We start from the raw sequence: 12513 nt of genomic DNA, 5'->3' as shown, positions 1-12513 counted from the left end.
GTTTGTGTATGCACCGGCATGTGTACGTTTCGGTGTTTTGTGCGTCCGTGTGCTTGAACGCACGTGTGTGATGACGGCACGTCCTCCTCGCGAGTCATTATGCACTTGCTCAGAAAGTGTTGCCAGATCATGCTAACACCACGGCCTGGGGCAGTGTGTGCGGCGAGAGGAGATGAGTGGGAGGGAATGGAATGTGTGTGTACATTATGCATATGAGCCACTTCCCCACTTTCCAACATCTCCACACTCCGTAGAAAGTTGAAACTCGGGGGATGCAGACGATGCCTACATGAGTGAGATAATCTTTATCATGTGTGCCATAGAGAAATCAAAGCTCTTGTTTACTCTGGAGCCCTTCTCTCGCTGCTGATTAGCATATCAAAGCAGAGGAGATGACATGGAAGACAGCTCTCCCGCCCGAGCAGACCGGACTGGACTGGACTCTGGTGTAATTGCAGGCATGTGGCTCCGCTCCACTGGCGAGAGGAGGCAATGAAGACGGGGCACCTATAGGAGTGGTGGTGGGGGGGCTGGGGAGGATGGGCATGTCGGTGCATACTTGATTGAGGGATTAGAAGGGAGGCAGAGATGAGGAAATGAATCGAGCTAAAGTTTGTACGTGAGCAAATATGAACAAAAAACAGTAATTTCCCCTAAGCACATAAATCAAACCTGTATCAAGTTTAAACATAGCGGATCTCCTTAAACAAACATCAGCTTTAACTGGTTTATGGGAATGACTTATGAGCAATCATGGTGCGTTTATTAAAGACATATTTGAAGCTGTGACGTGGGAGAGTGTGTGTAAGATTAACACGGCCGGGGTTGCGGAGTGTATCGGAGGTGGTTATGGATGTGAAGTCTTGATCCAGTTGTTATTGTAACATCTGCCTGGGTGATTCCAGACAGATAGTCAGACAGACAGTCACCACGGAGCATGCTGGCTGCTCATCCGTGGTTGTGTAAACGTTCCTCTCGGCTCCGAACCAGCATCCCCCTACCCACCTCGCATAACATCAGCCACCTGCTTCAGCTCAAACTGCCGTCACTCCCAGTGTCTCCCCTTCATTAGTTTGTTTATTTCCTTAGGCGGCTCGCCTTTCTCTCTTTCTGACCTGTTTGCATTTCAAACTAAAGTATTGTTCTGCCCACAGGAGGGAGACATCAGCTATTTGTTGTACCTGTCTCAGCATCAGCATCACGCGTCTCCCTCCGCTGTTTTGCTTGTCTGAAACCACGCATCCAGCATCAGTTGTCTTTTCTCATTAACGTAACTGTTTGAGCTAATTGGCGATTTCTGTAGCCACAGTAAGTGGGAAGGGTTCCTGGACTGCTTTAAGTGTGGCCCGTCCAAAGTGGTTAATTAGAGGTGTTGGGAAAGCCTGGTACTCAGCCGTCTCAAGTCCCTAGAGTGGGAGATCCCCAGTGATCCAGGTAATAGAGCTGGAAGCAGCATGGCACCCACTAACGCCCTGTAATGCAATACCCACTTCTAAGGCTTCGGCTCTCCAGCTCCCACTGGACAGCCCAGTAGCCGACACTGCCATAATACCTAATGAAGAAGCCTGACACATTAACTTTTAGAGCGGGGCTTTACCTTGCCAAAACTCTCTCTGGCTTTACGGCTAATTCAGTCATAAGTAATTGTGACCATGTGTACGCACAAATAAAAATCCTGTGAATTTATAGTTTGTTATAAAAGCTTGCTCTTCTAGACTGTCCTTTTATGGTGCCACTTTTGCCTTTGTACTTTCACTGCGACTTGATATTTTTTGATTATATCTCACACATGTTCTTCGGTAAACTGGAGGAGGTGCTTTTCTGTTTGACTTTGCTCCCTCATTGATGTAACTTGACAAAGTGTGTCCCAGCTACGTGTGTTCGGCATATTTCCCAGTCATTTGCATCACAATGATGGGTTACGACAATGTGTGTTGATTAGTCTGGTCGTGTGGGTCAACCAAGATGATTCCCAGGCTGCTCTGGGCTTCAGGCACTCTGCCTTGCTCATCATCTATCATCTGCTTCCACAGCCGGGGGAAGTGACTAAGTGATTTTCACCCGGCCTCTCATCGCAGAAATTAACTTTTCATTCAACATCTGTTCCTCAGCTTGCTTTATGCCTGTGTTTGTATAATGAAATTGATGATAAACTCTTGTTGGGAAGAAATCTGGTGGTTTAATTTCAAGTAAAGGTTTCGTAATGAACCCTAACATTATTTGAAATGTGAAACCAACTTCCTACAATGTGGCAATAATACATATTTTGTTCTCTTCTCAATAATGAGCCACTATACTATATCATTTATTTAACATTTGGAATTAAGCTTAAGCATTATTAAGTGAAATGCACACTGTGGGGTTTATTCTGAATTCCACCAACTCGCCCTGTTTAATACTTGGAATAATGTGTTTCCGTTTTTTTTCTTCTCAGATTATCAAGCTGCTGGATGGGAAGCGTTCGCAAGCAGTCGGCATTCTAATATCGAGCCTGCATCTGGAGATGAAGGACATTCAGCAAGGTGAACAAGTATTTTCCGATGTCAGTCTGTTTAGAAATGTTAAGATCTTTGTGCACACTATGATTTAATTTTGATTTCTCTCGAGGAAGGAGCTCCTATTTCAATTCAACAGCAATAAACCAAATGTACAGTCCCGTTTAACAATAAATTGAGGATGACTCCTGATGAAATGCAGATGGAGTTATTCTTAGAGATGAGGTAGTGAGCCCTGCAGCAGGGAATTATTTCCAAGCTCTTGATAGCTATTAATTTGTAACTAGAGGCACCTTTTAATATTAACAATTTTTGTTTTGAATGGAACATGAATGACTTTTCCAGTAATCACGATGAGATAGAAAATGCCTAGTTTGCCATTACGTGAGACGGATAAAAGCAGCCTTTCAGTTTTTCCTGTCACGTTGCTTTAAATACCTCCTGCACTGTTTAAATATCAAATGGCAAACTTTTTTCATTTGCATGAATTGATTACATGCTGGTTGTTCTGTGGAAAATACAGGCGTGTGTGTGTGTGGTAAAGTGGATATATGTGTGTGTAAACACATAATATGTGTGTTGGGGACAGCGTAGATGGGACTGTGGCGGAGAGTGCCTGCCGCCTGCTAGTCTGAGCATGCGGCCAGCAGATCTGTTTATTGTAGCCAGTGACGGTTTCCACAAGCCTAATGGGACTGACACCCCACTAATGATCTAAGCATGTACAAAACCACCTTCCACAGTTAGCAGACACTGCGCTACCACATAAAACCACCTCAAACACAAGCCAAACAGCACATAACCCCAGGACGCCCATTTTTTTCTCCTAACCCTTCAATCCTTTTCTCTCTGTTCCAGTGTCAGTTTGTAGAGGAGGTTTGGTTAAACACCCAGCATGAAGCTGCTTCCTGGTGTCTTTAATGGGTGTTGTATGTGAAATGGACAATTTGAATCGGACAATGATGGCCCTTAATAAGCACTTTTAAGACCTCCAGTCCCTGGCCTCGCCTTCTTGCCTCCCCTTTGTTGCCAAATTAAAAGGACATGGGACATGTAATGTAATTAGAGCTACTAGGGAGGGAGGGAGAAAGGGAAAGAGGGGAGTAGGAAAGGTAGCACTTTGGTTGAGGGAGGAAGGGGGTCAACTGCACCCGCCGGAGTGACTGGGGGACCTCAAGGGCCACCATGGTTCAAGGGCAAAGGGAGGCTCTCCCCCACACACCAACTAACCACACACACACATACACATGTTCACATACCACACATGCCCTTCCACACCAAAGCCGATGAGTGAAAAGTAGAAGGAGAGGGTGTGAGGCGGTTGGCAGGCAGGCTTTGATCTGTCGTGTGGAGAGATATCCGGCTCCCCTCGGATCAGAGTGCTCCTGTGCACACTGGAGCAGGCCCCCCTTTGGTGTGTGATTGACGGCTGCATGGCTGAGGGACTGAATAATCCACTCTAATAAGATGTAGGAAGTGGACCTCCAGCATTCTCTGTGATCCAGACATGGGACCACATTGACAGCTTCTCTGCCACAAGAACAGCTGGGAACCAGAATGAAAAGTATTACCTTGTTAGCTGGAAGCAGTGTGTCATTGAAAAGACTAGGGCTGTGTTGTTAAAATACTCATGTACCTGTCCCAATTTGATAAATGATGCGTGGTACTCCAAAAACAGCACTTTTTAAACTGTTATAAACATACTTTTCTACCTTAAACCTTTTTCAAAAACTCGAATTCTTGAATGTATACTACACATGAATATTGGTAGTAGCTAGAATTCAATACATTATTATCTCAATATTAATTTTAATTTAAAGGCATGAAATTACACATTCCTGTCTTTAGAAATGAAATGTTTAAATTCCATTGTCTCCCAGTTTCACTAACATTGACTTGGTCTGGCATGACAAACATTTTGACTGGTAGTTTATTGGCTAATGTTGGCAAACGTTTGCTATATTTTGCTGTGTAACTAACATCGTGTTCATTTTTGGCTACAACACTTTTGACTATTTGTTGTCATTGCATAATTGTCAATTGTAGCCTCAGTGGCAAAAACATACAAAGCTTTGCTTTTAATGTTAATATAGTAAAAAGCTATTGTTATGTTAGCTAACTTTAGCAAACATTTGTAAATATTTGCTGAGTAGCCCAACTTTCTGACATTGTGTTGTTATGTTACATGATATTTGACCGTTGAGCTACTACTATTTAATACACTAAGCTACATATACAGTCAATTCCGGCCTTTCTCTTTATGCCTATATGTGCTAACTTTACGCTATTTGTTGTTTGAAAATGTAAGCTATGTTGTTTAATAGCATTAGCGTGTTGTTATCTTTATACTTTGACAGCTGAAAATACAATTCTATCTCTAATCAGAAAGTATGGCGGTGTGAGCCTATTCTACGTAGAATACAGTTCTGTTACTGCATCAGTTCTTGGTAATGTTTAGTCACATTGAGGGACTGCTTTGAGAGTATGCTGCCCTCCTCAGTTGACCCCAACCAGACAACTTTCAACTGACTGTGCAGCACTGGAGCCATCCCTCCTGTCGTGTCCTCCTCCCTCACTGAGCTATAAACCTGTGACACTTCTCAGACACGGAACATGAGTCACTTTCTCTTTTTGCCTTTCGTTTTTACGACTTGGGTCAGGCTAAACAAACACAGCCAGTAGGCAAAGAAACTTTAAACCTTTTTCACACATCTCAGTTTTTATGTGGCTAAATTATGATCTTTGCCAGACTTAATTAACCTTAATTATGTTTCTCGCTTGTTTCACCATCTCCTGTCGATCTCTAAAAATCATTACAGTCAGCCAAGAGGTTAAGCAGGCAATCTGTTTTGAGTCAGCATTGGCCAAAGCATCCTTGGCGTCAGACCCAGTCTGACCTCCATATATCTACACCCGGAGCCTGGCTTCACCACCTCAAGCTGACATTCTAAGTTAGCTATGAGCTGCGTAGTTCAATCATGGTTTGTGTGTCAGCGGAGTGTAGATGAAGATAGACTTTGCTTTTAGTCAAATATTATTTCTCTTCTACAATATGTAGTATGTATTGCATATAGATTTTCCAATATGTAGTATGTATTGCAAAAGATATACATTTCTTTTAGCCGAAGTTTGAAAAAGTTACAGGGCTATCATGAGTTTACTGTGGGAAAAATAACTCCATGCACTGGCAGCAGTTAAAAAGAAGCATGCTTTGGCAAAGATCTTATCCATTTATAAGACTGACTGCTCATAATGAATATCTTTACTGTTCCAGCTGTGCTTACTGTGGACAACTCTGTGGTGGATTTGGAGACCATAGAGGCTTTATATGAAAATGTAAGTATGAAGGAGCGGTCTGTCTGCTGTAATAAAATCAAGTCTCTAAAGTTATCCAACAGTTTTAACGAGAATAGAAAAGTCATATTATTTTTATTGCAACAATTTGTTATAAATGTTTCCTGTTTTTTCGATGTGTGTTTCTTCATAGAGGGCCACCAGTGATGAGTTGGGCAAGATAACGAAACATTATGAGAATGCAAAGGAAGATGAAGTCAAACTGCTGGACAAACCCGAACAGTAAGATATTTTTTAAATACATTCTTAAATCATGATAAACTTGCCTGTATTTCTAAGATAGATTAAGTTGAGTTTAGATATTGTATTTAGTGCTGTCAGTATTTATTTATCTCATATCTCATATCTTATTTCAACAAGTAGTTTAGCTAAGTCTATTACATTTACTTTACTTTCAGAGATTTCCCACGAAACAGACCAATCCCAAATGAATTATATATAAAAAAAAATGTATTCCAATATTAATAATTAATAAGTTTATAAGAACATATTAAATAATTTCGCCTAATATTGGGATACATTTTTGATTCCCTCTTTCTTAAGTCTTTTTTGTCATAACGTCTCTACAACTTTGTGTGTGTGTAATGGCCATTGCTCCAGTAGTTCCTGTCAGGGTTAAGTAGTTTCGGGCCCATTAACGAGGCCTGGACCCAGCGGTGCCGCTCGGCCTGGCCTTCTTATTTCCATGTTTGACCAGAGCTGTCACTACTGCTGCCCGAGTCATCCCTACTCAGTGTCTAGCCCCATCAGCATGGCCTAATCACACAGGATGTTACCGCTCTGCTCCCCTCTGACACGGCACTGTTTACATAAGTCGTCCCGCATCAGGCCGGAGCTTCCTTTGATCAGTCTCCGTGCCCCGCTCATTGCTCTACCTCCACCTGACCCCGCGGACCTTTCAAACCCAGCCGAGCAGCGCCGCTCATGACTATCAGCTGCCTGTGAACAGAAACATCGACTCAGCCTGCCAAGGATCCAAAATAGTTCTTCCTGTTAGACGTTTTGTTTAATTCTGTCATAACACATCACACCCCTTTCTCTTCCACCACCACCTCCTCCTCCCCTTTTGTTTTTCAGGTTTCTCTATGAGCTCTCCCAGATTCCCGACTTTGAGGGCCGAGCCCACTGCATCATCTTCCAGGCAGTTTTCCTCGATACCATCTCCTCCATCCGGCGCAAGGTGGAGATCGTCTCCAATGTCAGCAAAGTAAGAACACCATGTCCACGAGCAGTTTTCTCCGAAAGTGTCGTTAAGCTGCGTTAAGGTTTATTTTTATTTATTTTTTGTATTGAGTCAGGCACAATGAGTTACATTATACGGTCTATATTTTTTTTGCGTTAAGGTTTATTAACCCAAAGGTCGTGTGTGTGGGTGTGTGTGTGTGTGTGTGTGTGTGTGTGTGTGTGTGTGTCTGTGTCTGTGTGTGTGTGTGTGTGTGTGTGTGTGTCTGTGTCAGGAACTGTTGGAGTGTGACAGCTTGCGGGAAGTGATGGGTCTTGTTCTGGCCTTTGGGAACTATATGAATGGAGGGAACAGGACCAGAGGTCAGGCTGATGGCTTCGGACTGGAGATCCTTCCCAAATTAAAGGACGTCAAGAGCAGGGTAACACATGCAATGTAACATTGAAAATCTACCATAATTCCCTGGTAAATGTTTTGTTAGCTAAGTAAGGCCAAACAATCAAATTAGAGAGATGTACATTCATATCTCAAATTAAATTGTAATTTCTTTATCAGGACAATCGGATGAACCTGGTGGATTATGTTGTTTTGTACTACCTGCGTAATTTTGACAAGGTAAGGCTCTGTCAATCACATTAACACGATACACACAATGTAAAACATCTGTCACTCATATATATTTTTATATTTCCTTCCCCTGGTACAGAACGCTGGCACAGATAAGAGTGTGTTCCCTATGCCTGAGCCTCAGGATTTCTTCCAGGCTGGTCAGGTTAAATTTGAAGACCTCACCAAGGACATGAGGAAGCTGAAAAAAGATTTGACTGGTAGGACATACCCTGTTGCATATTCATTTCCACTGTGGGTGTCGAGGCTTAAACCGCACACCACATTGCATTTTCCTTTGTTAGGTCACATTTGTTTCATTGTAAATCAGTCAGGGTAATTGTATACAGTACCATCTTTCACCAGCGCAGTTTGAATGTAAATGTTGATCTCCATGTTATCTTTCTGCCCTGTGTAAAGAAGGGTTGGGGTTGTATTGAGGACCTTGCATGGCCTGAGGCTGGCTTTTTCCCAGTTTTCAGACATTGTATCTCTGAAAAGCTGTGTCATCATAACACCACAACCTCTCATGTTTCAGGAACTATGACAGAGCGTCTAGCCAAAGTTTCTTCTGCATTTCTTTGTTTTAGAGCAGGAGTTGACTCCAAAAAAGGCAACTTTCAGCTCATTGACGAAGCATCGGAATAATAACTGACGCAATGTAAACTTGATTTTGGTGTTCAGAGCTCAAAGTGTCGTGGGCGCCGAGCCCCTCAGCCAGCCAGCCAGTCTTGGCCCAGGCCAATCGGAGGTTAAAGGCGATGCCCCCCAGTGCCCCTGGTGTCTGTGGTTATTTAAATCAACCAATAATACGGCATATGAAAGCAATTAGATATGCTCAGCAGCTCTCCCCTACGTTTTTTAGATTGCTGTTAAAGCCCTCTCCTCTCTGACCTGGGGGAAAAATACAAAGAGTCTACTAAAGTACCCAGACCCACCTCAAGCTGTCACTCATTTATTAGGAAAAATGGAAGACCTGAAGACAATAAATGCAACATAAGGGCCCTTGTATTTGATCTCTGCTGCAGCACAGTCTGGCACAGTAGTCCTCAGGGGTATTAGCATCACAGGGCGAGCGTTGGATTCTGGATGTTTGGCGAGCTCCACCTCTGACTCCCACCATTTTTATCCTCTCCAGCCGCAAGGAATAAATATTTATGCCGGGCTATTATAAACCAGCCTAAAGAAAGCAAGTGGTCTTAATTATAATGCTAACACAGATCACTTCCATCCACATTGTGAATTGTGTCTTGACACCGAGAGGCTAACACTGAGTCACACTTCGGGTTACTCGCTCTGTCTGCCCCTCACCTGATCCTGAGGTGGCGACTGCCGTGGTCGGCGGTGTCTCGCCCTCCAGGCTAAGGTCAAATGTCAGGAGACTCTATGCTGCGAGCAGTCTCTCTAAGCTAAGCCTCCTCCTTGCACAGCATAACATTGGTGTCTATCTCTCAAATCTCAGCATACTGTATGTAAATGAACCCTGGAGTGTGTTTTCAGATGCTGCATGTTTGTTTAGCATTTAGTTAGCGTGTTGATCCACTTTGGCTGCCCTCTCCTTCACTTGGCTTGTGCAGAAACATGATCCTCTTTTGATGGGGCTTCCTGTTTGGGGAGAGGGTGATGACCTCTCGGTGTGCTCCTCTCAGGGGGAGAGGGATGAGTGGGAGGCCACGAGGAACCAACCTACTGTAGGGCTCCCATAAGGACAAATATCTTCAATTAGAGTCCATCACCTAAAGAAAACAACTGAACCTCTATCCTGCAAACTCGCTCATCAAACTCAAAGTTGTATTTTCAGTCCTGTGAGTACCTACATAAAGGTCCCGTTTAACTGCTGCGTAATTGGACTGGACAGAGAGGCAGGGACGCTACCGAATGAAATAGGATCAAATAAAAAGAAACGGTCAGAGCTCATTTGCTGCTCAGGGGAGTTTAGTGTTTCATAGAAGCCCTGGCCCAGGTTAGGCATTCATCACTGTGGCAAATGTAGACAGTGTCCTGATTTTAAATGGCCTTTAATGTCAGGTTCAGGCAGGGCCTTTAGCCTGACGTCTGTTTAACGACAGAGGCTCCGCTAGGAATGGCATGTGTGAAGTCGGCGTGCTGAGGTACCGTCAACAAACGGGGAAATAATGCTCACTGTTGGGATGTTTGTCAATGATAGGTTGTAAAGGCCATGTGCCTAAAATAATGTATCAAATCTGTCCACCTTTTTGCTACATTTCATTACATTTTTGATCAAAATTATGTTTATTTAAAAGTACAACTAAATGAATTAGTTCTCAAAGATACATATTGTCATGACTTATCATGGCATTCTCTCATGAGCCAGCACATTTTGCCTGATGTCTCTACTTGTCAACAGATTATTCTCCAACAAAAAGGTACGAAAATGGGTTATAGTTTGATGGATAGCTGGTGATTTATGAGGAGGGAAATGGGAGAGAGTGTCTAACATTCTCTCCCTACAGAGGTAGTCTCCTGGCTGGCCTCAGTGAAGGGGGGAGTAGCAGGCTTCATCCTGTAGAAGGGGGAGCTGGAAGTCTGACAGTCTGCTGGGATTGGAGATAATTGGGGATCAGTGAGAGAATTCACTTTCCAGGTATAAATAACAAAAAATATGCCAGAGATGGAGCCTTGTACTGATTTAACCTCTGATAAAAACATTTTCCAAAGTACCTCCCAATTGAATTAATTTCACAGGGCTTAAGATTCACTATCTGATTCTACAAACAGGGATTTGTAAAACTGAAAATAACAAGATTTCAAATGAGTTATTGGTTTAGTTGGGACTGTAATTCTGATGGCAACACATATTTTTTGTTTTTTTCATGCGTTTCTCCGTCTGCTTGTCATCTCCGTCAGTGTTTACTTTTAATAATGATCCAGAGCTACAGAGACAGGAGGTGGCGGGGTGTTTTGGGACAGAAACATTAATCACACTGCTAGCTTGCTCATCTTGTGGTGCTCCACAGGCTGCCCATTCTCTGTTTAAGCATTTTCATAATCCACACACACACAGTTGTGCATTGTCTTGGTGTGATGTGATTTCCTGGTAGCTGTAGTGAGGGGTTTTGGCTCACTGCGGTAAAATCATAATTGTATATTGTCATCAAAGGCGCCCATTTTTTTGCAAACCACGCAGGGTAAATCCTGGAGCAGAGGTCTGTTTTTCTTCCCGTTAACTCTCCCACCGCCCCCAGTTACCCACAGCTGTTGTCATTATTACACAATAGCTGCTTGACTCTCCCCACGTAGGATGTGATAGATTAGAGGATGATTCCTCTATAGATAGAATTGCATATGCAAGTGTTGCTTGAGTGCTTCAGGATACCAGTTCTGATTCAGTCTGTGTTTTCACTCATTGTGGCATCTTTACCTGGGGATCTGCTTGGATTTGTCTGCACATGGAAGCTCACATGTGGCTCATGAAAAGCTCAAATTTCCTCCTTATTTACTGCCCTAACACATTCCATAAAAGTGCTTAATGTTGATCAGGATGATGTTTTTTAACAGTCCTGTTCAATTATGTCTTGATGGAGAATACATTAGCACCTCAGTTCCAAAAATGCTGAGACCACTGCCTGTGATCTCATCTGTTTCTCTCTTAGTAAATATATGTGTGTGTGTGTGTGTGTGTGTGTGTGTGTGTGTGTGTGTGTGTGTGTGTGTGTGTGTGTGTGTGTGTGTGTGTGTGTGTGTGTGTGTGTGTGTGTGTGTGTGTGTGTGTGTGTGTGTGTGTGTGTGTGTGTGTGTGTGTGTGTGTGTGTGTGTGTGTGTGTGTGTGTGTGTGTGTGTGTGTGTGTGTGTGTGTGTGTGTGTGTGTGTGTGTGTGTGTGTGTGTGTGTGTGTGTGTGTGTGTGTGTGTGTGTGTGTGTGTGTGTGTGTGTGTGTGTGTGTGTGTGTGTGTGTGTGTGTGTGTGTGTGTGTGTGTGTGTGTGTGTGTGTGTGTGTGTGTGTGTGTGTGTGTGTGTGTGTGTGTGTGTGTGTGTGTGTGTGTGTGTGTGTGTGTGTGTGTGTGTGTGTGTGTGTGTGTGTGTGTGTGTGTGTGTGTGTGTGTGTGTGTGTGTGTGTGTGTGTGTGGCTACATGACCTGACGGGACACACTGTCTGACACCAGGGGGCAACACTCAAGTGAAGTCGTTGTTGTAAATTGGAAAACAAGCTTTGTTTTCTTTGCTAGTCTCCATTAGAGGAGCAGTGATTATCACTTTTCTTAGCTGTTCTTACCATTCAATTCTCTTTAGTGTCATCGTAAATATTTGTATTCAGACGATACTTTAACTAAAAAAATATTCGATTTTTGGGTTCATGATTTGTCATTTGTATATCAGAATGGTCATTAGACTTTTATTCTGGTTTATTAACTTCCTATTTAAAATATGGATTATAGATATGCACAGATCGCCGGCCCTCCTAGGGAATCATCGCATCCGTGCACTTTTCGTTTGATTAGAGAAAAAATATATACATTTTTCTTTTTGTAATTTATTTCTGAGAATTAAGAAAAATAATTGTCAGTGACTCCAAAAAAAATTAAAATTACTTATCATACAATTGTACTAAAAATATGTTACCAGCATATTCATCTCTATATTGTTACTATAATATATATGTTAATTCTAAAAATATACCTATGTACCTACACAAATTGTTAATCATAATTATCAACATTTTAAGCAAGTTATGCGTTATGACTAGGACCACGTGAAGAAAGGAAACTATTATTGTCAAAATAGTTTGTCAGCACATTGTATTCAGCACATCAGAGCGGAACATAAAAACAATTCGTTTTTAAAACATTTAATAAAACGTATTGTTAATTCTCGTTTGTCCCGTCCAGGTTTTTTGTGGGACTGTTTGTGCAGAGCG

The 12513-nt window shown here is 42.6% G+C and overlaps 1 protein-coding gene across 1 annotated transcript in view; it reads left to right on the top strand.

Annotated features, from left to right (window-relative positions):
* Positions 1–12513, top strand: part of LOC117549915 (formin-like) — a 39533-nt gene that overhangs the window by 11769 nt on the left and 15251 nt on the right. The window contains exons 6-12 of the mRNA XM_034222059.1: positions 2435–2522; positions 5770–5831; positions 5983–6071; positions 6927–7056; positions 7307–7453; positions 7588–7647; positions 7739–7859. Of these exons, the coding sequence (XP_034077950.1) occupies positions 2435–2522; positions 5770–5831; positions 5983–6071; positions 6927–7056; positions 7307–7453; positions 7588–7647; positions 7739–7859 (697 nt within the window). The remainder of the gene's footprint in view (positions 1–2434; positions 2523–5769; positions 5832–5982; positions 6072–6926; positions 7057–7306; positions 7454–7587; positions 7648–7738; positions 7860–12513) is intronic.

The sequence above is a fragment of the Gymnodraco acuticeps genome, unplaced genomic scaffold (assembly GCF_902827175.1).
Source record: "Gymnodraco acuticeps unplaced genomic scaffold, fGymAcu1.1, whole genome shotgun sequence".
NCBI classification, from domain to species: Eukaryota; Metazoa; Chordata; class Actinopteri; order Perciformes; family Bathydraconidae; genus Gymnodraco; species Gymnodraco acuticeps.
This window is presented reverse-complemented; position numbering and strand designations above follow the sequence as displayed.